Source organism: Mauremys mutica, chromosome 3, assembly GCF_020497125.1.
Source record: "Mauremys mutica isolate MM-2020 ecotype Southern chromosome 3, ASM2049712v1, whole genome shotgun sequence".
NCBI lineage: Eukaryota > Metazoa > Chordata > Testudines > Geoemydidae > Mauremys > Mauremys mutica.
Window position 1 is genome coordinate 157,790,309 of NC_059074.1, and position 26,490 is coordinate 157,816,798.

At 40.3% G+C, this 26,490-nt stretch overlaps 1 protein-coding gene across 8 annotated transcripts in view; it reads left to right on the forward strand.

Moving 5' to 3' along the window:
* ENAH (ENAH actin regulator) overlaps nt 1–26,490 on the forward strand; it is a 173,851-nt gene that overhangs the window by 44,454 nt on the left and 102,907 nt on the right. For all 8 annotated transcript variants that reach the window (XM_045010077.1, XM_045010079.1, XM_045010078.1 and 5 more), the window contains exon 2: nt 25,599–25,764. In XM_045010077.1, the coding sequence (XP_044866012.1) occupies nt 25,599–25,764 (166 nt within the window). The remainder of the gene's footprint in view (nt 1–25,598; nt 25,765–26,490) is intronic.

Here is a 26,490-nt window from a genome sequence, read left to right on the forward strand (position 1 = left end):
AGATTGGTCGAGGATCAAATCCTCTCAGATCTTTAGCTCGCCAGCTGCAACATGTAGCCCACTTTCCCCCATTTTGAGACTGATTTTTCCCATTTTCATAATACATGGAAGCAGATCACTATAGATGGATGGGTCACAGAGGTAATAATTGGGCTAATCTGTCCATTTTACATTCCTCCCTCTCTTCTACCCTCCTTCCTTGTCCCTCTTCAGGAGCCCCTCTCGTGAACTTTTACTAAGACAAGAAATAAAATCCCTTCTTTGAATAAGAGTGATAGAGCCAGTCCCAGCTCTACACAAGGAGAAGGAGTTCTATTTGAGGTATTTCCTCATACCAAAGAAAGATGGAGCGCGGAGACATATTTTTGGATCCAAGACTACTAAACAAATTCAGAAAGTCTCAGAAGTTCAGGATGGTGAATCTGCAGTTAAATTCCCTAATTAAATGCAGCAGATTGGTTTTCAGCCCTCTACCTAAAAGATGCCTATTTCCAGATAGGGATATTCCCATCTCACAGAAAATATCTCTGCTGCTTACATGCCAGGATCATTTTTAATACTGGGTACTTCCCTTCAGACTCTCCTGGGCCCCAGGAGTGTTTTAAAAGGACCTGGAGGTGGTGGCCACTTATCTTCAAGAGCAATTTTAGTATTCCTGTACCTCGATGACTAGCTGCTCAAGGGTCTTTCTTAAAAAGCAATGGTGTCATCCACTCAGATGGCCCTTTTTCCTATTCCTGGAATTGGGTCTTTAACTCAGTGTTTAAAAAATGCATGTTAATTTCTGTACAGAAAATAAGTTCATTGGGACATCCTTGGATTCATTGACAGCCAGGGCCTATCTTCCTCTGGACAAATTCATAACATAATATCTAGTCAGGACCATTCAAGAGTGTCCTCTAACCTCAGTAAGAAACTGTCTACAACTCCTGGATCATATGGCAGCATGTACTTTTGTTACCAATCATGCAAGGTTATGCCTTCATTACTTCCAGGGCTGACTCAGAATGACACTGAACAAGCACATTTTAGACACACATGTCTTGGTTCCCTGTCATATTAAATATTATCTAGTCTGGGGGAAGATCAGTACAATGTCAGTGCAGGCATTCATTCCTTCGTCCAACTCCAATGATCATTGTGATGATGGATGCATCCCTTTTGGGATGGGGGAGCCCATCTCAATACTGACAAAGTCCAGGAAATGGTTGCCTAGGAAACCACTGTCCACATCAGCCTGTTAGAGCTCAGGGCAGCCAGGAATGCCTGCCTTTTTGTCCCTCATCAGAGGCATATCAACCAGGATCATGATAGACAAAAACATGGCCTGCATGATTTCTATCAACAAGCAAGGAGGGACAAGAGCCCCCTTTTTGTGTGACTAAGCAGTGAAGTTGTGGTACTGTTGCATAACCAATCATATTCATATTTCAGCTGTCTGCCTCCCTGGCATTCAGAACACCATAGCCGATGCTCTCAGCAGGTGTTTCTCCCAGGACTACAAGTAGGAATTGGATTCTCAAACTCGCCACAGTATATTCCAAAATTGGGGACTTCCAGAGATGGACCTCTTTTGCCACCTCTGTGAACAAGACGTGTCATCTGTTGTGTTCAAGAGGAGGTGTAGGGCGACCATCACTCTCTGGGAAACGGCTTTCTCCTACCTTGGACAAAGGGCCTATTCTGTGTTTCCTCTCCAAGCCCCCTAATACTGAGAGTGATGAACAAGATCAGACAGGTTAAAGCCAGGGTTATCCTTGTAGCTCCAACTTGACTGAGACCAACTTGGTATCCTTAGCTGTTTCATCTGTCTGTCTACCTGGCAATCAAGCTTCAAGTCATTCCTCATCTCCTCTCCCAAGATGCAGGTCTTTCACTTCATTCCAACTTAAGATCCTCTGCCTCAGGGCATGGCTCCTTGATAGTTCACAAGTCTAGAATCTACCTGAGTATCTTTATATGTAGGTTAGCAGAAGTGGCACTGAAAGGCACACAGAAAATTTAATTGTAAGGGCTCCTCCCTTTCTGAAATTATGAAAGACACTCATGAACTGTTCAGGTAATATCAGAGTACTTATGCTTTTTAGAATTGTCAAGATGTATCATTAATGCAGAAAGACTTAACATTTTAATCTAGAATATTGATATAAATAGATCATCCTGTACTGGGGCACAAAAATTGACTGGACACCTTTTCTACTTGCACCCAGTACTGAAGCTAGCTATTGATCGTGATTGGGTACTGTCTAGCTTGCTGAAACAGCTTTGGAAAGCATGCTGTGTATAGGTGCTTCAAGCTGAAGTGAACTCGGACGCAGCTTGTATAGGCCCCTTGTTATATTGTACAGACTAGGGAACTAGAGTAAATCTCTTAGCAGAATGGCAGAAATTAAATTAATAGTTGGGAAGTCACTCATGCAGATTATGCATGAACTTTGTAGTCTAGCTAGATGGTTCATTTTTACTTCTGTGAGATACTATGCAGGAATACTGAAGGACTGAATCTATGAGGCACATATAGTATAGATATTGCTCCCAGTATGATGGAGTTTCCTACGGTATGTGCTGAGCACTTCGGATCCTGCCAGAATGGTCCAAGGCAGAAGCTGATTGGCAGTCTCTGTATCTACATCCAGAAAGAGATGCTAATCATTTTGGGTCTGTCAGGTTTTTACTACTTATTTCAATCAAACTGATTTTAATCATGATTTCAATCGGCAAATAGGAAACCATGATTTAAATTGATTTTATCTTAATTTTCATTTGTATTTTTTTAGTAAATTTTCTAGAGAGAAGCTGATTCTTATTGGTTGTGCACAATTTGTCTTTACACTAAATTTGGTACTTTCTTCTAATGAAGAGAATAAACTATATCTATAGACATTTATTTAAGTAATTATGTAACTTAAAATACATTTTATCGAATTCTTAATTTTTACATTTTTGGGCTAGAAAACAGTGAATGATGGTTTTTGATTTAACTAGATTAATTTTTTTAGTTGTTTTGTTAAGCTGCATTTGGATGGAAATTGGAATTCCATTAAGAATGCACAAAACAGCTTTTTAAATTTTTTAATTACTTAAATAAAACTACCTTAAATGTGCTGGACTTATAAGAAGACATGTTTTGTATTATAACTAATTTATTAAAGGTAGTAGTATCTGTAGTTAGTGAATTGAACTGTTTATTTTTGGTCACCACATCCTTAGGATTCCAGAACTAGTGAATCTCATGATCTCACACCAAATTTTTATTCATAGATTGCAAGAGGAAAAATAAGCTTTCCTGCTTTTTCAGCTCCCAGTTGGTTTCTTGACTTTGCGTGAACTAGTGATTAAACTGAACTACTTGAATAAACTAAAATGAAGGGGAAATTTTCTCTGCACCTGCAGAAAGAAGTTTTTGCTGTCAAAAGCTGGTTTAACATTGTAACCAACTCTGGTTCCAGGTGCTTAGCCAGTGACTTCCACCAGGTCAGTGTTGACTTTCTTTAAAACTTTAGCAGCAAACATGTACTGCTTCAATATTTTGATTTAATTTAAATGACTTTAATATATTACAGTAAGGTTAAGTTTTAGTATAGGCAGTCATAATTTCAAATTTATTTTTTAAATAGGTTTATATTTAAAATCTGATTTTTTTTTCAGTTTAAATTAGGTAGGTTTCTTTTTATTTATTTTTAAAAAATATATAGATTTGTATCCAGCCTAATTCCTCAGGCAAGGAAGGTGCCATGAGGATTGCAGAGGTCAGCTGTGCTGGGCAGAAAGCGCGCACGCTGGGCAGAATTGCCTCAGCTCCCCCGCTTCCTTGGCAGGAAAGGAGACTAGCAGGATTGCAAAAGAACTGGCATGGAGGCAAGCAGCTCCCCATCTCCATGAGAGGAGTGAAGCCCAGATGATGAATGCATCAAATGGAAGGTCTCACCTGAGTCACTATATCCTGTTCCAGCAGCCACTCTTACAACTGCTCACCCACCTCCTCACCCAATACCCCAGAGGGCACCAGGCTCAGCAGATGCTGTCAACACCAGAGTACACCAAATCTTATGTGGCAGAAGTTGAAATAGCAGAGTGTCTTCTACATCCAGAAATATCTCACTCATAAGTCAATTTGCTGGACTGATGATTGACCTCTTTTGTATCTGGAAACAGTAAATAGTGGCCTGAGGTCTCTCTCTGTCAGGACATAGGAGAAGAAGTGGTAAACAATCTCTTGCAAAGCTGGGCAAAGTCCTTGCTATGTCTTTCCACCCCTTCTACTAGTCACCAGGACAGTACAAAATATAAGAACAAGAGAGTGGCAGTATGCTGTTTGCCTTTCAGGATCTGGAGGCTATGACTCTCAGACCTTGTTTACCTAGCTTTGGATTTTCTGATGTCTGTTTTCAGAGGAGGTTTGGCATTGCAAAACCAATTGTCCCTCCAGGACCAGACAGTGAATAAATAATTGGAGTCATGGTTGCTCTCATGGACCCCAAAAGAAAAACCAACAAATAGAACGTTGTCTACTGACTGGGGCAAAATCACTGAACAACAATCAAACAGCCTTGAGTCCCTAAAGGACTGTGGGGTGTATAAGAGTGTCCTAGCAAATACGTCAAAATCTCTGTAGTATGATGATCTCACATGTTCCAGAAAAAGTAATTTTGTACAGATCCAAACATTAAATGCTTCCTTAGGACATCAACCTTATTCCAACCTTCTAGGTCACAGAACATGATCTTGGAACCTCATTCTGCTTCTTACAGCACTACCTAGATGGAACGTCTGCAGGAGGTGGTATTATGTTTTCTGTCCATTAGATAAGACATCCCAATGGCTACTATCTCCACTCAGATGAGGTTTTTTATTTGACATTGGGAGATACAGCATTGTACTCTTAATTCAGACAGGTAGTCCTCTTAGCTGTCATAGCATTCATTCCGTAAGTAAATTCAAGCAATATTTCTTTCAGTTAAGCATCAAAGTTCATTCCTGAGGAGTACCAATAATTAATTATAACTCCATGTATTTGTCTGCTGTATTAGAGATATGTTAGAGGGCCACATGGCCGATATGTAAGTTCACCAAGTTCTGCATATTGGTCATCCACTCTTAGACCATACCATTTCCTTTCTTTTGGCAGAACTCTTCTTCATGCTTAGTGCTGAGAGGAAGATGGAAGAGATATTTATATATAATACACCTTGTTTTGGATGTCAACATGTAAAGGATGATCCTGCTACCCACTCTGGAAGCATGCAGCTATGAAAATCCCATTTTAATGCCTATGTGGACATTAGTACGAAGAATAGGAAGAGTGTTTACTAAAAAATGTTTGCCCTTGCTGGAACTGCATTCAGATGCAGAGCATGCTGAAATAGTCCAAACTCAAGGTGACAAAAACACTGGAAAATGTGTCAAAGATCTGCTTCTAAAGAAAGTCTCTATCTTCTTTACCAAATATTGATGAACAAAGGACAAGTTGCTGCTACCTTCATGTTAAAGAGCACAAAGGAACCAACATATGATCATCAGTTTATGAACATAGGTATGACAGTATGTATTACTAGTGCATCTTCCTCGGGTCAGACGCATAATTACTCTATACTACCATCTGGGACTGTAGAAAGAAAGGAATGCAGCCAATCTAGAGCAATTCTATGTACCCATGCTAGGATCCCCATAGTAGATAACAAACATCTAGTGGTCAACTATCAAAAGTTCTTGATCTAAAGAATGAACATGCACACACTTATCTCTATCTATTTCTTCATAGCCATTGCAGTTTCTGAATGTTATGTATGCTTAAAATTGATTGGGATCCAAGAAATCTTAGGAGTCCAGTTATTGCCAGAACTGCCTAACTATAATGTTCTCTATAATCTTCTCAAAATGAAGGTTTTCAGGAGAAGGCAAACATTGACAAGATTATCTACATCAAGAAATGAAGACATTATGCCAAAGTTGATATATAAAATTGTTAGAATTGCCTAGCAGAAGCCCTTAGGAGCTCCTTGCTTATCTCCCTGGGTGGGTACCTTTTTAGGGATCTTAAGATATGCAATTTGTCAAGTTGGCTGTACTGCCATTGGCCACTTGTGGCATTTTCACTTTTAAGCTGTATGGAAATAGGTGCTGAAACGAGGTAAGGCTGTTAACATTAACATGTTTACTCAGCTTTTATTTTTAGATTGGAAAGATTTCTTCAACCTATTAGCTTAGCTTTGTAAATGAATCTCCCTCTTAAAAATATCTGTTTTCAGCAATTCAGCAAAAATACCCCCTCCCCCAAAATGAATAGCTTTCTGATTCATAAGCAATTTAAACTGGTGTATAAAAAACCGTGAACTGGCATAATAGTTTAACAGATTATTGTGTTGCGATTCTGCAGTTCCAAATTTGGAAACTCCCCAAGCCTAACTGGTCTCGGTGGAGAAAATGACATACCAAGTAGTAAAGGTAATTGTACAGCTCTAGGGAATAGATCTTTAATCAGAAAGGAACAGATTGAAGAATGAAGTTTGTAACGGCATACAGTGCTCCTATTTAATTCTGGACTTCATAAGTTTTATTGATATTTAGTTAAATGAGTGAGTGCATCTTGCATGCACTAAAATTCATGTACTGCTTTTAAAGAGGATTGAAGTGGGAAAATAATTATAATACAAGGCTAAGCTTTCAGAAGTGTGTTTATTTTAGGGAACAGATGTTCATGTCAGGTGATTCTGACTTAATTAGAAATTGGGGCATTGCTTTCAAGCTTCTAGTTTTGACTCTCATTTAGGGGTTCTGTGCGGAATTGGTGAAAAGTGCACTGTAGTGTTGGATATTTATCATGCGGGTTTTAAGAATGTCTGGCATACAAGAGTAACTGAGCGTTAAAATGTTGGATGTTCCCTTTGGCTTTGATGCAGTTGCCTATATAAAAGTAAATAGATGATAGTAGCTGTGTTTTTCTGATAATTTAGAAGAATAGGATTTCTTTAAATTGTATAAAATATAGGACTTTAAAAAAATCAGTCCTTCAAATAGCTTTAGAAAATTTTGACAGCCATTTGGAAGAACCTAATGTCCTAATAATAAGCATAAGAAAGGATGTTCACCTCACTCCTCAACATTTGTAGGCATAGCAGTACTGCCTGACAATTTTTAGAGAAGTTGCTCATCAGAGGATGATCTGTAAACAAACAGTAGCTACATGGACGTATGTTGGATATTTGTGTATGCTATAGAAGAGTCTTGCTAATATTATAGTAACAGGTTTAATAGAAGCCAGCTGTCCTTATTTGTAGGATTGCCAACTTTCTGATTGTAGAAAACTGAACACCCCTTCCCCGAGGACCTGCCTCTTTTCAGAGGCCCTGCCCCCATTCACTCCAACCCCCTCCCTCCATCGCTCGCTCACTCTCCCCAGCTGTTGCTCACTGACTTATTTTTGCCAGGCTGGGCAGGGGGTTGGGGTGTGGGAGGGGGTGATGGCTGGGGCACGGGGTTGGGGTGAGGCTGTGGTGTGGGGCCAAGGATAAGGGGTTTGGGATGCACGAGGGGGCTCTGGGTGGGGCCTGAGGGGTTCAGAGGGCAGGAGGTGATGTGGGCTCTGGGAGTTTGGGTGTGGGACAGGGTTCAGGGTTGGGGTAGGTAGTTGGGGTGAAGGCGGGGGTGAGGAGTGCAGGCTCTAGGCAGTGCATACCTCAGGCGGCTTCTGGAAGTGGCCAGCATTTCCCTCCAGCTCCTAGGTGGAGGTGCAGCCAGGCAGCTCTGTGTGTCACCCCTGCCTGCAGGTGCTGCCCCCGCAGCTCCCACTGGCTGTGGATCTCAGCCAGTGGGAGCTGCGGAGCCGCCACTCAGGGTGGGGGCAGCACACAGAGCCACCATGGCCACACCTCTGCCTAGGAGCTGGAGGGAAATGCTGGCCACTTCCAGGAGCCAGGGCAGGCTGGGAGTCTGTCTTAGCCCTGTGGCACCGCCGACTGGACTTCCAAGAGCCTGGTCAGCAGTGCTGACTGGAGCTGCCAGGATCCGTTTTCGACTGGGCATTCTGGTTGAAAACCTGATGCCTGGCAACCCTACCTTATTGAGGAGAAATAGTTTATAACTTCTGTAACAAAATAGTTGTTTCTGTGTAACTGTCATACGTCCATGTTTCATTGGAGTAAAAATGTATGCTGACATTTTTCAGATATCTAAACTTATGATAAAATGTGTTCCAGAGAGAAGTTGCCAATGTACAGAGCTGGCAGTAAGACAATGTGGGTTCTATTCATAGCTTTGTCATGGATTCCTTGTGTGACCATGGGGAAATCGCTTGACTTTCTACCTCAATTTCCAGGAAACTGAGGAATGAGTCTTCATACTCAGCCCTTTCCAAAGGGCAAAATATTATTTGGTTGTCAGTTTTTAGTATTTACCTTGTTCACATAATTTGGTCAATTTAAAAATACTCCAATTTGAAGCCTAAAGGACTTTAAATTTTTTTTATTTAAATGTTGTGGCATTTATTGTACAATACAAGTCTAATATTGTCTATTATAATATAAAGACTTTAAAGCTAATTTTTTGATTAAAATAAAACCTGTTCTTTGTCTTGTACAGTTTCAAAGCCTTCAAATTCTTAAAATTACTATTTACATGACCCACAAGTAAAGACTGATTTAAATTTGAAGTCAGAGATGCATGAGTTTATTGCATGAAGACCCATCCTAATTGAACCAGTTCCTGTGAAATGGATTATTGGCAAGTAAATGCCTTCTCTTGTAATAGTAATACGCATTTCTGAGAGATCAGTCTTCAATGTGTCCTCCTCTGAGAAACCTGAAACTAACAGTGGAAAAATGTATGGCCATCAAATGATAAAGTAATCATGATTAATCGCAGCAATGAATAATTGAATACCATTTATTTAAATATTTTTGGATATTTTCCACATTTTCAAATATATTGATTTCAGTTACAACACAGAATACAAAGTGTACAGAGCTCACTTTATATTTATTATAAATATTTGCACTGTAAAAAACAAAAGAAACAGTATTTTTCAGTTAACCTAATACAAGTACTATAGTGCAATCTCTATCATGAAAGTTGAACTTACAAATGTAGAATTATGTACAAAAATAGTTGCATTCAAAAATAAAACAATGTACAACTTTACAGGTCCATTCAGTCCTATTTCTTGTTCAGCCAATCACTCAGACAAACAAGTTTGTTTACATTTGCAGGAGATAATGCTACCTGCTTCTTGTTTACAGTGTCACCTGAAAGTGAGAACAGGCATTTGCATGGCACTGTTGTAGCTAGCATCATATGATATTTAGATGTCAGATGTGCTAAAGCTTCATATGTCCCTTCATGCTTCAACCACCATTCCAGAGGATGTGTCCATGCTGATGTGTTCTGCTTGATAACAATTCAAAGCAGTGCGGACAACGCATGTTCATTTTCATCATCTGACTCAGATGCCACCAGCAAAAGGTTGATTTTCTTTTTTGGTAGTTTGGGTTTCTGCATCAGAGTGTTGCTCTTTAAGACTTCTGAACGCATGTTCAACACCTTGTCCCTCTCAGATTTTGGAAGGCACTTCAGATTATTAAACTTTGGGTCGAGTGCTGTAGCTCTCTTTAAAAATCTCACATTGGGACTTTCTTTGCATTTTGTCTAATTTGGAGTGAAAGTGTTCTTAAAATAAGCAATATGTGCAGAGTCCTCATCCGAGACCACTATAACCTGAAATATATGGCAGAATGCAGGTAAAATAGAGCCAGAGACATACAATTCTCCCCCAAGGAATTCAGTCACAAATTTAATTAACACATTTATTTTTTTTTAATGAGCGTCATCAGCATGGAAGCATGGTCTCTGGAATGGTGATGAAAGCATGAAGGGGCATATGAAAGTTTAGCATGTCTGGCACATAAATACCTTGCAATGCTGGCTAACAAAAGTGCCATGCGAATGCCTGTTCTCACTTTCTGGTGACATTGTAAATAAGAAGTGGGCAGCGTTGTTTCCTGTAAATATAAACAAATTTGTTTGTCTTAGCAATTGGCTGAACAAGAAGTGGGACTGAGTGGACTTGTAGGCTCTAAAGTTTTTTTCATTGTTTTGTTTTTGAGTGCAGTTATGTAACAAAAATCTACATTTGTAAGTTGCACTTTCACAATAAAGAGATTGCACTACAGTACTTGTATGAGGTAAAATACTAGCTTTCATTTAAAGAATAAAATAAGTAATTCCACCAATTTACATGTTGTAAGTCTGTTTCTTTTTTTCTTCTATGTGAGTGCTAAATTGGTAGTAACTTGTCAAATATAACTTAACCAAAAACCATCGTGCACAGAAGAGGGAAAGTAACAGGTGAGCAGACTTCCCTAGAAGCAGATATTTATAACCAAACATTTTAAATTAACTGTAGAGGCATAAAACTTTGTCTTCATTTGCAGACTGTGTAAACTGCATTAATTGTAAATTAGGATTTCAAACCTTTTTTTGGTCCTCCAGACCGGTTTAATTCCAATCTCTAGCTGAAGATATTTAACAAACTGTTCCTGAAGCAAGAACCATCAAGAAAGTACTCTTTCCTCTTGAGGAGATGAAAGAGCCAGGCAATACTAATGTTCTCTTCCATTGTGTGAAATTAGCAAGCACAGACACTCATACAGGACTCGAGTGTGTTTATTGCGTAGAACCTTTGCTTGCAGAGCCATTGATTTGAGTCCCCCATGAAGGAATTAAACAGATGAAGTGAATGCAGCGTTTCTGGGTAGCGTTTTGGTACAAGCAAGAGAGAAGATGCTTTGAAGGGGGGAGGGATAGCTCAGTGGTTTGAGCATTGGCCTGCTAAACCCAGGGTTGTGAGTTCAGTCCTTGAGGGGGCCACCTAGGGATCTGGAGCAAAAATCAGTACTTGGTCCTGCTAGTGAAGGCAGGGGGCTGGACTCAGTGACCTTTCAGGGTCCCTTCCAGTTCTATGAGATAGGTATATCTCCATATATTTATTATAAGGGAGATGTTTGAGGAATGAGTGGAAACATGGATTTTATTAGAGCAGAAAGAATCTGGATTCAGGTGGCATGAAACTATTGGAGGAACATGAAGAGAAAATGTAAACTAAAATATCTCATTTCATAGCTCTCTGTGTGATCTATCTGTTTTAACTTTCCAGTATATAAAGAGTGGGCAGGAGAGAGTTTTTTGTAAGGCAAAGACTTTATTTTATTTAAAAATATATTCCATGTTGGTGATTTAGTAAGAAATTTCAAAACATATTGCTTACAAACAGAAAGGAGAGAATGCTGTTTGTGCAGAGATGTCTGCTTTGAGTACACTGAAAACAATCTCTGTGTGTGACCAGTAGTGTGATACCTAGTGAAATGCTTTGAGCAGCACAGATTGCTGTTCAAACTCTTCACCTCTCTCCATTCAACTTTACCCCTGAGTCATCAAGTTGGTGATTATTTGGAATATACAGTCCATCCCCAAGACCTAGAGAAATATCTTAGATGAGAAATTACAGGTAAAGGTTCTGCAGAAAAGAGATTTATTAATGAGCCAGAAATATACGAGATGTAATTCTTAAGTCACTGTGGCAGTGTTACTTACGTTAAGGTAAATTACAAACCTTGTGCTTTTGTCTTTTATAATGACAGTGAATTATTGTGAACAACAGGGGTGGTTACAGCTTTCTGGGTCTAGTCCAATCCCGTAAACGTCAAAAAAGCAGATTTTAATAAACTCAGAAATCTCATGGGTAAGGTCCCATAGAAAGAAAATCTAAGGGAAAAGAGGATTCAGGAGAGCAGACAGTTTCTGAAACAGACAATATTAAAGGCATAAGAGCAACCTACCTTGATATGAAGGAAAGGTAGAAAGACTATTAAGAGGTCAACATGGCTCCATCAGTAGGGCCCTACCAATTCCATAGCCGTGAAAAATGTGTCATGGACCGTGAAATAAACCCTTCCCCCTGAAATCTGATCTCCCCTGCTGCTGGGAGCATCCTAGTCAGGGGGCTCCTAGCTGCAAGTCCTGGCTGGGCTGGAGAGGGAAAGGATTTGTCCTAGCCCTGTACGGTCACTTTCAGGAGGAGATCTGACCCACCTCAGAGTGCCTCCCCCTCCTGCAGGAAGCTTCCTGTCCAGCACTGGAGGTTCCTGCAGCTGGAGGAGACTTTGTGGAGGTGGATCCGATATCCCTCTGCTCCTGGAAGTGCCCCAGCCAGGGAGCTCCTAGCTGAGTGTCCCTGCTGGGGTGGAGAGAGACAGGACTTGTCCTTCCCTTGCAGGGCAGCTCAGGGTGGGGGAGGAGGGAGAGACAAGGGAGGTGGGGAGATCAGACCCACTTCTGGGTACATTTTAGGTTGGGACCCCCATGGTTACAACACCGTGAAATTTCAGATGTAAACAGCTGAAAATGTGAAATTGACCAATTTTAAAACCCTCTGGCTGTGAAATTGATGAAAATGGACTATGAATTTGGTAGGGCCCTATCCATCAGGATTTCCTCAATGTCCTGAAAGTCAAAAAAGGAATCCTGCAAAAAGCAGAAACATGGACAGTTTGCTAAGGAGGAGTACAAAAGAACAACCTGGGCATGTAGGGGATAAAATCAGAAAGATCTTATAAATACATTAGGAGGAAGAGAGAGAAAATAAAGTGTAGGTCGACTACTTAGTGGGGAAGGAGAGCTAATAATGGAAGACACAAAGAAGACTGAGGTGGTTTAATGCTTATTTTGCTCCAGTCTTCAGTTTAAAAAAAAAATAAAAAAGTCACCATTACTTTTTTTCTTAACCCTTACCATAATTAATATTAGCAAGGGGAATGGAACACAAGCTAAAATGTGAATTAACTATTCCATTTTGATTTCAGTTTATTTAGTATGAAATATACTTTGACCAGCTTTCTTCAAGTCCTGAAGTTTTAGGATGATGGTTAATGTTTCATTATATGGAATTGTGAGTTATTTCTGACATCAAGATGCTTATCTGAGTAAAAACTTTCTTCTGCTTGTCCTGCAATGAAGTCTTACACCTGTTTGATATTTGTCTGTTGCTGTGGAAATGGTTGTCACTAAAACTGGAAAATCACAGAGGAAGAACAGATGGGCTGCAGTGGGACAAGCTCTTATTTTATTTGCATCAGGTTTGTTTTTTTGTCCACAGAGAAAAGAACAAATTATGAAACACACACAATTGAATGGATTTATTTTAGGGAGATTTCTTTGGTATGCAACTCTCTTAAGGCTTTCAGCTTTAGGTATTACAGTACAACTTGTCCATAGATGAGATGCAACTTTAGAAAAACTTGAAAATTTGTGCTATTACAAGTTAAGATTCAAATTTATAATGAACTAAAATTACCCCTGACTTCCCCAAGCCTTCTGAAGGGAAATATGTTTCTGTATTTTGTTACTCAAAATTCTGTATTAATATGACTAGTAAGGAATCTTTGTCAAAAAACATTTCCTGAATCTCTTTTGTTGTCTGTATTGTTACAGACATACTTGTTGACAGGCATTTTGAAATAAATTACAAAATAATTGAAACTGGTGGGAGTATGTTGTGTGATTTTTGGCAAATATATGAAGAATTTTAAAATATTGCATGCAGAATTTTAAAATACTGCATGCAGAATTTTAAAATACTGCATGCAGAATTCTCCTGGGAGTACGCTTGCCATCATGCTGTGGCATTGGTTCACTACTGATTCTTTAAAGGAAGAATAGGATGTACTTCACCACCGTCACCATTTTCTGGAACAGAAAAATCGTGTAGGTTTTCACTCCATAAAGTTAAGCTGTAACAGCTTAACCGAGAGATCTGACTATGTTGAATCCCACAGTAAAATGAATACTAAAGTATATAAACCAGAAGTGACTCTGATAATAGTGTTCATCTTCTATGTACCCCACTCTCCTTTTTTTATTTCACTTTGGTTGAAGACTTTAATGTATTGAGACCAGTTCCAAATAGGCTTTAGAATTTGTCTTTAAAAAGTAATTAATACCTGGTCGATGTAAGTAGTAAATATTGGCTACCACTGAGTGTTCTAAATGCTGTGCTATCCAGATGTCCTAAATGTGACTCAGGTGATTTTATATCAACTTAATTAACTGCAGGGGTGGCCGAACTATAGCAATTGATGCATGCTTGCTTGTTAAAAATAATTGGCCAGTTACTTTCACATTCATAAAAAAAACAGGAGTACTTGTGGCACCTTAAAGACTAACAAATTTATTTTAGCATGAGCTTTCGTGAGCTAAAGCTCACTTCTTCGGATGCATAGAATGGAACACACAGACAGGAGATATTTATACATACAGAGAACATGAAAAGGTGGAAGTATGCATACCAACAGGCAGAGTCTAATCAATTGAGATAGCTCATCTCCTGTCTGTGTGTTCCATTCTATGCATCCGAAGAAGTGAGCTTTAGCTCACGAAAGCTCATGCTAAAATAAATTTGTTAGTCTTTAAGGTGCCACAAGTACTCCTGTTTTTTTTGCGGATACAGACTAACACGGCTGCTACTCTGAAACCTTTCACATTCATGTTTGTAGATAGTCATGGATTGTTAATGGATATGTTACTATCAGTGATGATTGAAGGCAGATCCTAGCAGTGATGGCAGCATGCCTGGAGTACGCCGTCTACCTGTTCTTCTAGCTTCGTCTCCTGATGAACTAAAAAAAATTGTCTTGTATCCCATCACTGATAGCGATCACAGGAGCTTTGACTTCAGGTCTACGAGAGCATACTTCCTTAAGGACAGATTCTTGTCAATGCAAATTAGGTTACTTGAGTGAGAATCAGTTCAAACTATGATGGCCTGGAGCCTCTCACAAGTCCAGATAAATTGCAGAGCTGCTCTGAAATGAACAAGATGAAATTCAGTAAAGAGAAATGCAAAGTACTACATGTATGAGAAAAATCAAATGCACAAATTCAAAATGAGGAATAACTGGCTAGGCACTAATACTGCTGAAAGGATCTTTGGGTTATAATGGATTGCAAATTGATTGTGTCTCTACAATGAGAAGTAGTTGGGGAAAAAGGCTAATATTCTGGCATGTAATAACAGAAGTGTCATATGTAAGATATGTGAAGTAGTTGTCCCACTCTGCTCTGTCCTGGTGGGGCCTCATCTGGAGCATGGTGGTCAGTTTTGGTTACCACGCTTTAAGAAAGAAGTGGATAAATTGGCGAGTTTAGAAGAGAAACAAAAAGGATAAAGAGTTTAGAAACCTGACCTATAAGGAAAGGTTTGGAAAGCTCTGATTAATCTGGGGGGAGGGGAGGAGACTAAGGGGACCTGGTAAGTGTCTTCAGATATGTTGAGGGCTGTTAGAGGATGGTAATCAGTTGTTCTCCATGTCTGCTGAAGGTGGGACAGGAAGTAATTGACTTAATCTGCAGTAAGGGAGATTTAGGTTAGAGACTAGGAAACACGTCCTAGTGGAATCCCTGTCATTAAAATTTTTTAAGAACAGATTAGACAAATACCTGTCAGGGATGGTCTAGGTGTACTTGGTTCTGCCTCACTGGGGGACTGGTCTGATGAGTTCTCAAGGGTCCCGCCAGCCCTAAATTTCTATGATTCAATGTTTTTCAGCTCCTTCCCCTACAAACACCTTTAATCACAGGTCAGTGACAGGTTGGGGAGCCCATCTGAACTATCAACAAATGCAGGGGACTTGGTCCTTTGGAGATGCTGGTTTTCACATAAATGTCCTGTTCTCCAAAACTCCAAGGTGTGCTATTCGTGATTGACATGTCCATGACACTACGTAAGTTAGCAAAGAGGCACATAGTAGTCTCTTCCTCTGCTTGAGGCTGTCAGGTTTTGGACATGAAGCCATCTACGTAGAATAACTCCAATAGGTATTCATTTTCTGGGAGTCTGCAGCAACCTAGTGGACTTCCTATGCAGACAATCTGTGACCAGGGTCTTTGGAAGGAAAAAACTTGTTTTATAGTCCTTTAGATGGTAATATCTATCCTTTGACGGGAAAAGAGAAAAAGTTAGTTAAGATGGGCTGGAGCTGTCGCTGCTGCTGTTGAAGTCCAATCCTGTTTCCTAGAAGACAAAACAAGACAAACGTACACAAAAGGGAAAAGAAAAAGAACAGCAAAAATAGAAAATGTGGTTTCTGTCTTTGGTGTTGACTCTCACTTGCCACCTCACTGCTGTAAAAACACAGGCACAGCGCACAGGCTTACCAGCCTCTCTGAGGTCTGGCAAACTGGTACTACCATTGGACTGTTTTGGGCATGCTCTTAACTGCTTTTCTGGGCACAGACTTATAGCACTGCTGCAAAATATGCAGTCTTGGCCAGGTAAGCCAGGCTTAGACAAAAGGAAAAAGGAGAGAGATAGGAAAAAGAAGAAATAAGATAGGGAAGGAAAAGGACACTTTGGGAGGGGCCTGGAGGGGGTGGAAAGACAAAGTCTTACGCCCCAGGTGGTGATTTGGGATTTAGCTGATGGAGGTGGTGGTGTCATCTGGCTCCCTCTCTCGGGCCTGGTCTGATGGTCAGGACATCTCAGAATCAGGATGAAAAAGGGCTGATGTTACGGTCAATCCTGGGATTCCAAGAGATAGTGAGGGTGGCAGTCATGATGGCGAAGCTCCTTCCTTCTCTTGTTTCAGTCAGCAGTTGCCCCTTTAGCTTTGCCTCTACCCATCTGTATTTCCCTCCAAAGTCATTTTTTAAAACCCCCGAAAAGAAGTGATGGATGAAGTATTCCATCCTCTCTCTTTTTTCACAGATTTTCAGGCTTAATTTCCGACATGCCAATCTTGACTCACTGAACTTCCAGTCTCATGCTTTTCTTGTTTACCAACCACGAGCTTAATGTTGTTGTTGAGTTATATCAGTAGGACTTTTTGTTCAGATTAATTAAGTCTTTGTCTCCCCTTTTACACCTTTTCCCATCAACATTTGTTGCTTCAGGTTGTTGTGACGCTGCATGAACTGTTATCCACTTCTTACAGTTGAGCTTACAATTAGGGTAAATTTTGAACCTCACTATGTAACATTATATAGAGAGAAAGTAGTGCTGAAATGTCACTTAAAATTCATCCCCCAGGTGGTCTCTTGAGTTTCATAATCTACAAGTCTTCTTCCCAAAGCCCCACTCAACATACTGGATTTTTCCAGAGCCTTGCTTTATTACATGATAGTCTGGATAATTTGGTTCTGTCTTCCTGTTTATTTCTAGCTACAGCCGGTCATTCTAAAAGTTGGGCCATCTCATCAAAATGAATAATACAGTGCTATGTTACTGGTTGGCTGGTGTACCTCTCCCACTGAACATCAAGGCTCACACCAGAGCTCAAGTGACATCTTTGTCTTCATCAGGAATGTGCTGACTTCTTTGAAATCTGCAAGATGATGAAAAGTCTTTTTAACTCCATATCATTAAACTTTATTCATTGCAGTTGTCTGTCAGGGCTGATGCCAGTTTGGAAGAGTAGTACTGCAATCACTATTTTAACTGATATTCCTCATTCCCACTATCCTGAAGAAGATACTGCTTGCCAGTCACCTACAGAGGACTCCACATTGACATATACTTACAGAAGAAAATTGTTACTTCGAGATTTTTTTTTCTGTGGACCCCACGACCCACCCTGCATCCCTGCTTTTGGAGTCTTTTGCTAAAATGGGCTTTGAATTTTGACGGAAGTGAGGGCCGACTATAACCACTCCATGTTCTATGCCCTAGCACAGAGTCTGAGCACATACATGGCCCTGATGGACACTGCTATTCAAGAGACTCTGATCTCACATCAGAGATGTATGTACACCTATAGTGGGATCTACTCTGAGGCCTCTAAAAACCACAAATGTGCTTTATTAATTTGTCTCTGCTGATGATGATTGTGTACTTGCGGTTCCAAATGAGTTGTGTGGTTGATTGGTCAGTTTGTAAATCTGAGGTTCTACTGTATGTTTCTATCATGATTTGACTAGCATGGACAGTTACTTTTTTACCTGTGAGCTATGTGTGACAGAATGCGATATGTCTGGGTTAGATCATGAACTCTGTCTTGTTCTCTATATTGAAATGCTGGACACTGACTGCACAAACCTGAACATGTCAAAGATAACCAGTTGTGCATCATTCCAGACAGCTGTCTTGCCTGGGAAAGGTGTTTGATACCTTGTTGAAGAACTAATGGTAAGAACCATCATGACTCCAGTCTGGGGCCAGTGACTTTAATCATCTCAGCTAGTAGCCCACTTCCCTGGAACAATGGGTTTTTTACTTAGGGGCCCACAGGAGGAAGGGGCAAGTGTGATTGAGGGTATCTGTGGCATCTCAGTTGGAGCACAAGCTCGGAAACAGGGTCACTATCCAAGAACAAATGAGGTTCTGCTCTGTTCAGGGAGCTGATCATCACTGCAATCACTGTAAGAACTTGCCAGGAGAAAGAGAGCAGGAGGGATTCTGCCCATCCTGAAATTCTGACAAACCTCCAACTTTCAAAAGGGATGAGATCAGACTAGGGCAAGGGTGTGTTTCCAGGCTGTTTTGAGATCTGTTGTTTTCAAAGATATGTAATTTTCTTGTGCTTTAAGAGTAAAGTCACTGTAGTTAAGAAATTCCTTTAAGCCTGTATTCCTTGCTTTCCTTTCATGTCCCCAAAGGTGTTAACTAAAAGTCCAGTATGCCTGCAGCCTATGTGGGGAAGGGGTGTGTGTAAGAGACTGGAAGACTTGGGAAGCCTAACTTCAGGGTTTGGGGCTGTTGGGCATCCAGTCTCCCAAGAAGGGGCATCGAACAGCAGATCTGAGCCTGGGATTGTGCCCTAGAGTACCACAACTAGAAACTGCGATTACTGCCTAGACTGTTGGCTTGGAAGAAGTGGGATTGAGAGTGATTGGGTCCACTCACAATAGTCTAACTGTACAGAAGGGCTCACTCAACCAGGTTGTAACGCTGCTATATATATTAAATGTCTCTTTCCCCAAAAAGGATAAATTGGGAAGAAAAGAAAGTTTGTCCCAGGCCTTCAAGGAAATAAATGTTTTAAATATTGAATACAAATGGCTAAAATTAAGCTATAATGTGCAACTATGAATTGTATTTTCACATGAGCGATTAAATTATAAAGAAACTAAAGAATTGCACCTGCAAAATGCATTTTCTTCAAAATGAGGTTTTGGCACTAGCTATTGCTTAGACTCGGGAATTTGTGCATTCAAAATTGCTTTTCAGCTAGCAGTGAGAGAATTATTGAACCCAGAAAAAAGGGACAGCCAAGTAACAGCTGGAAAATTATGTAGCAAAATCAGTCATAAGTAGATTCATATTTCACAGATGTGCTTGGTATTATTTTTCTCTCAGGATGAATTACATATGCATTGTTTGTAGCTGTTCAAACCTGTTAATTTATCTGATTTTAATGTATTGTACCATAGTTCTTTTAATTCAAATTAAGCTGAATGTTTTTGTAGTGTGTGTGCATTTGACAGGGGAGTGGAATTAACACAAATATACTTTTAGTTTAACTTGACTTCATGGTTACAAACAGCATAGCTAACTTGAAAGATGTGTACAAGTTAACTCTTGCTGAGTTTAGAACAGTAAATTTATGGTTTGTGCACCCTATGTAAGCATAACTTGGGTAAAGAAGGTATTGGGTATTAGGAATAAAATTCAGAGCAGGACGTGGTTTTGTTATATTTAAATTGGCATTTGGAAATAAAAAAGGCTTAGTATACTTTGTGAACTTGAATTTGATTTAGGATCAACATATATATTTATATCTGAAGAATTGAATGAAATTCAAGTAAAGCAAGTATTTTGGTGCACAACGTTTTCACAGGCCAATTAGAAATGTTTGGCATCTTATTATTAGTGTTTAAATTGTTTGGTTTCATTGGTTTAGAATGACCCACCACTATAGGAAATGTTTTAAATTAACTTAGAATACAAATATTTCAAACTTATGTAATGGTTACCTTCTGGGGCTTCATAGTTTAACATGTTTTTCATGTATGACTCATGAATGAAAGCATATAAAATAAAACATATAATAGAGATTGCATTAGGTGTGTCTCTCGGAGTGTGTATATTTTGATCAGTACTTATAAGATACATTTTAGAATGTACATTAAAATGTGTGTTGTTCAAAACAACAAAGTCCACGTAAAAATGATGAAATAAGATGGCATGGCACTGAGACCTGGGTATCAAAAGATGAAGATCATGAACTGGCATCAGGAGAAGACTTTCTTTAAAATGATATGTGATAAGAGCACCTCAGAAATATACACAAATAAAGGTTGAAATTATAGTTTGGAGGCTCTAGTTACTCATTTTCATACAGTTTTTGCAGTGATGTTGTCAGGCTGTGAGACTGTCCTTGGTGTGCCCAGCGCAAGTTGATATTATGACTTCAATTCCCCTGGTATATTGTTCCATCAGGGACCATTAGAAGTGCTACGAGAATTTAAAATCTAATGTTGGCAGCACTTCTAATGTTACATAGGATCTGATGGTAGCATGCAATAAGGGGACAGTGATCAAGACAATAGAGGTGAGTAGCAACAAAGGGGTAGAAGGGAAGGGTCTTGGAGAACTAAGTAATGAAGGGGGGGAGGGTGACAAAACAGAGAAGACTAATTTCTCTTCAAAAATGGTCTTTGCCTCTAGAAAAGCCTATTTCCAGGTACTAGGAAATGGAAGGAATAATAGGGAAGGCTAAATTGAGGAGATGTTGAAAATCTGAAGCATGATCTTTTTACAGACTTTTTTATAGATTGTATTGGGACAATATTCTACCTACAAATTATTGAAAGGAGCCTCTCAACAGAATTAGAGCTTGTACTTGTTGACTACGTTATTGTTTACAGTATCTAGTGTACACATCAACTTTACGCGTAAAGTCAACCAAATATTTAGTGTACTTGACTGCGTACATTTTCAGATTTCCAGTGTTCATGTTTGCTCTTTCTAGAAATTCAACAGTATTACACATATTCCTTATACTGTGCTTCATAGGAGTTCTGTCAAATGGTGGTATTTGAAATAAACAATGTAAGAGGGTTTTAGATTTTGACTTTAACAAGTTAATTATGTAAGCAAACACTAAGTATGGGAGTAGGTTACACGTTTAAGTAATCCTATTCTCAGATCATATAATCTCTTAGCCAGTTACAGTATACTTTAATAGAACTGTGAAACACATTAAAAATCTTTTAAAATAAAGTCCACTGTTCTTCGTGCTCATTGGTATCCAGCCTGGGGCGAATTGTGGTCCTTGAGGCTCTGAATTGTGGCTATCAAGTTGAGACTGTGTTAAGAAAATGTATTTGATTTTGAATTGGAAAAACATGTTCCCTGAGCTGCTCCATATGACTTTCTAGAATCCCTTGTGTGGCAGAGCTCCGACATTATCCCTGTGGGTCCTGCGCTTCTAGGCGGTTTATGCTAGCCTTCTGTGAATGGCTAGCCAACTACAAAAGCAGTTTCTCCTTCTTTGGTGTTCACACCTCAACTGCTAGAAGAGGGCCTCATCCTCCCTGATTGAACTAACCTCGTTATCTCCAGCCTGATTCTTGCTTGCATGCATATATATATATACATATATATATATATATATATATATATATATACATACACTATATATATATATATACACACACACACCTGCCTCTGGAAATTTCCACTACATGCATCCGACGAAGTGGGTATTCACCCACGAAAACTCATGCTCCAATACATCTGTTAGTCTATAAGGTGCCACAGGACTCTGCTGCTTTTACAGATCCAGACTAACATGGCTACCCCTCTGATACTATGCTAGCCTCAGTGGCTCACTGCGACCCGCCACGTAGCCCTTCTCTCTCTAGGGCCAGGGTTATAGTCTACTGAGCCCTTTTCATCATAAGCCAGCAAGAAGGTTGGTGAGAGAACTCCCACAGTCTCTGTTGCCCCTAGGGGCTTATTTCAGAACTGTTTAGCCTCCTGTCCTGACAGGGTCCTGTCTTCCCCTCCCAGGAGGTGTTTCTGTAGTGGCAAGTTGGGGGGATCCCGGGCCCCCTCTCTACCCCAGTTTCCAGCCTGGGGACCCTAATGGTAGCAGCTGTTGGCAGCCGCTTTTTTTTTACTGCCAGAGTTGCTACATTTCCCTGGCCCGCTTCCCCACAGCTCTCCCGCTTCTCTCTTCTTCACCCTTACCTTAGGGCTCTCTTACCAATGGCTTGAGGGTGTCTTCATTAACCAGCCCCTTCTGCTGCACTTCCTCTCCTCTGGCTCCCTGGCTCTCCTCAGCCTGACTGGAGTGAGCCCTTTTATAGTATCAAAGTCAGGTGTTCACATTACCTTAATGGCCTCACCTGACTCTTTGCAGGTTAATTGGAGTCAGGTGTTCTCATTATCCTGGAGCAGCCCCTGCTCTGGTCAGTCAGGGAACAGAAAACTGCTAATCCAGTGCCAGTATATCTACTACTTTGTTAGACCCAGGCCAGTTGGGTACATCACACTTGTTACTGTGGAAAGGAGGTGAGGGCCCTGGCTCCACTGTTTCTCTTGCAGTCCTGGGAGTAGATCTGAGGGCTCTGGTTGTTCCATTGCCTGCTTACCTACCTGGCTCTGGGAGTCACAGGAAGAGCAGGAGAGGTTCATCTGGTGCTTCCTGAGCTTAGGGGAGCACCTAGCAAAGAATGTCTCTCTCTTTCACAGCCACCCAGGTCAGGCTGGGAAAATGGCCTCTCTCTCAGATGAGATTAGGACAATCCCCAGACTCCTCTAATTTGAGTCAGCAGGCAACAGTTCTTAAGGTCCTTATGCCAACTTGGAATAGCCAGAAGTGCAGTGTAGCACAGACCAGCCACTCCCCTACCCCACCTTGCCTCCTGCAGAAAAAGCTGCAGAAAGGGAGGCATAGGACCCAGCTATACTGACTCTTTGCCCCTTGGGCTTTCCTCCACACTGAAGAAATCCTCAGCAGGGGACTTGTGGATGGTTGCTGTCCCCTTTGCACTGCCTGATTGGCACAGAGGGAACAAAGCAGCACAGTACCCGTCTTCAAGTATTGATTGTGGCCTCTTGAAATAAGTTCAGTCTTCAGGCTAAAAAGGCTGTATGCCACTGTATTAGATGGTGAAACCATATTTGTTTAATGCAACAGAATTCCTTAAAGTCCAAAATTTGGGCTAGATTTTTTTCCCCATCTTTAGACGTATGGAGTACTCAGATATAAGCCTTTGTCCTGAAATAGTTGCAATGCAATATATGCATGAAGTAATGCAAACATGTTCTTATCTCTCGTAGTTGGATGACTGGTATTGTGTGCTGATGTATTTTTGTCTGTACACAGACTTTTCACTGACTACTGAACATAGTTTTCCCCTTTGCTATTAAGTGGAGGTGCCTATGTTCACAAAAAAGGTGAAACATATTGCCATTTTCCTAACAGAAGGAAGTGAGAACATTGGGGAAAGGAAGAAACTAAACCAGCTTAAAATTATGTGGGAAAACCCTTCTTTACATTTCATATTTTATAAATAAATATAGTTCATTTTCTTGCATTTCTCCTTCATAGACTGTCTGCAGAATCTCCCTTCTTCCTCTTGCCCTCCTTCCCCTCCAAAAAAAGGCAGGTAACACTCCTTCTGGAAGGCATGTGCAATGCATGGCTTGCAGTGTTGGATCTGCCAATAGGTCATCTTGGATAATTTGATTTACTGATAAGTAATTACTTTTATTTTTATTGCCAGACAGTGTCTGGACATTTCTAGTAAAAACAACTTGGGTTCCCCTTCCCTTTCAATAAATAGTATGCCTCTGATCTGTCCCACTTCCTTGCATAGGCAGACACTTCTCTCTCAGTTTTAGACTGTACCTTGTTCTCAGCATGATTATTCTACTCAAAGTATTATGCTGAAGCATGGAAGGGAGCTTCACTGAACACTGATCAAAGGAGCACCCTCTTGCTCAGGGAGGAGTCATAGCCAATGTTCCCTCTAATTTTTTCCATCCACGTGTGGAATAAATTTGATGTGCACCAAGGTAATGTGTGGAGGTGAGCCACCAGTAGAAACAAAAAACCTAGATATAATATATATTTTTAAAAAGTTACCATAGGGATAATTACTCCAGACAGGACAGGTTAGGCATTTTAGAACTCACTACTCAAAGAATTTAAGTGTAAGAGAAATAAAAATTATGAAATGCATAGACCAATCAAAAAACTAAAATAACACACTTTGAAAGAATAAAATTACAGAGAATATATGTGCATTGTAGGAAGTACCAAGGAATAACAATAATAATACAAGGATTTGTTGGGAGGTGACTGTGAAAGTGTGTGAGAGAGAGACAGACACACACAGAGACTCTGCACATTGGCTGCTGGGGAAGTTTCTGAGAGATGCTGTGCGCTGTTGCTTTAAGGCACTCACTGAAAGCTCTCCTGTTCCTGAGCCCTGTCCCCCCTCTCCTGCTCTGCAGAGATGGGGGTACATGGTCTGGGGGAGGGGGAGAGACTGTGTGTATGTGAGAGAGAGAGAGTGTGTGTGTGTGTGCGCGCGCGCGCGCGCTGGCTGCTGGGGAAGTCTCTGAGACGGTGCACTGTCTCCTTAAGGCACTCACTGCCCAGAAGGCTCAGTCAGACCTCAGACAATAGCGGCTCTCCTGCTCTGAGCCCTGTTCCCTCTCCCCTGCTCTGCGGAGATGAGGTACAGGGGCTGAAGAGGGGGACACACTGACATCAGCTCTCTTCCCCCGCCCCCCTCAAGCAGCTCTGCACAGCCATCAAAAGAGTCCCGGGAGAAGCTGCAGGAGCAGTGTGGCTGTAAAGTAGCCGGGAGGAGAAAGGGGCAACTGAACACAGGCTGCCGGATGTGTATGACTCTGCTAATCAAGTGCGCGGCACTTGAATCACTCCTGGGCGGCCGCCCGACCATGCAGCTTAGGGGAAACACAGGTCATAGCTGTATTTGAAATTTCTAGATACCATATGATGTAAAATATATGTAAAAAGAAAATCTTAATTTATTTTCTTGGAAACAAAATAAGTTTATTTACATATTGAAATTTATCCCAAATAGGTGTGTTCAATGTCTTTTTTCATTGAATTCACTGCAGAGCGTCTTCCTATCCTTATTAATCTCACTTCCTAGCTGTTAGGTTATTCCATCAGTAACATTTTTCTTCTATTGAAGTGTTTAATTATAGAAGCCTTAGTAAAGCCATAGTGTCAATGAGACTGAGGCTTCTAAGTACCTTATTCTCTTTTGCAAATTTTACCCAGGGTTTTAAAGTGCTAATAACTTAAATTCATATTCAGTAGGAAAGTTTTCCTGTAGTAAAAAACCTGCCAAATCTAATTATATTGGTCCATCTTTACCCTTAATACAGTTCTCTTCGTTCATACCTTTTGTGAGCAGAACTCTACTTCAGAATGACACACACTAAATGAAACAGTTGTTGTGCTGTGGTGCTAGCAATTCTACATTGATGAAAGGTAAAATTTCCTGTCAGGTTATCTTAACTTGCCCAGTAATTTTTCTTTTTTTTTGGTTTACATGTAGCGCTTTCATTTGCCTTAACTTTGCTTTTGCTTTTTAACATTAAATATCTTTTTTTCTTGTCTTAATAGTGAACAGAGTATCTGCCAAGCACGAGCTGCAGTTATGGTCTACGATGATACCAATAAGAAATGGGTACCAGCTGGTGGATCGACTGGATTCAGTAGAGTTCATATATATCATCACACAGGAAACAATACATTTAGAGTAGTGGGCAGGAAGATTCAAGATCATCAGGTATGTGAACCTCTAATAATTTTCAAAGGGAACTTATTTTTAACTATTATAATTATTCCATTTAAAAAAATCTCTGTTCAGTAAAGTAATGGGACTATCCAAAATAATAAAATACAATTTAGCTTATGATATTGTCCAAGACTTATTAGGCATTTTCTAAACATTCAGGGAAAGTATGGTCATTGCTGTAAGGACAGACAAGTAGACAGAGGTTCAGGGAAGGAGAACAACATGAAGCAATTTATGTGCAAGCCAACTTAATTCACAGTAAACTGTTTAAGTTCTAATATGGCTAAAACAGAATTTTTCTTCCCACACCTGCTCCATTCCCCCCTTCTCACTGTCAATGCCATCATCCTTCCAGTTACAGGTCTGCAATCCTGGGGGATTATTTTTGACTGCCACTCCCTTTCCCTTGCCCTACACATCAATGCCATAATCAAATGCTACACTTCTTCCTACTTGGTAGCTCCAACATTTTGTAGCCATCCTAAAAGCCAGATCTGTCATTCAGAACCTTATTGTATCCAGACTCAACTACAACAGTACCCTCTTCTTTGAACTTCTTCTCTCCCCCTGCCCCCCATTTATTTCTATTACTGTTTTTCTATCCATACAAAGTGAAGCATTAAAGCCTTCAGCATAGTGATGATAGGGGAACTGTGTGAGCTGATGAGATTCTTAGATGACAAGTTGTAAATTCAGAAGAGCAATTGACCATGGGCA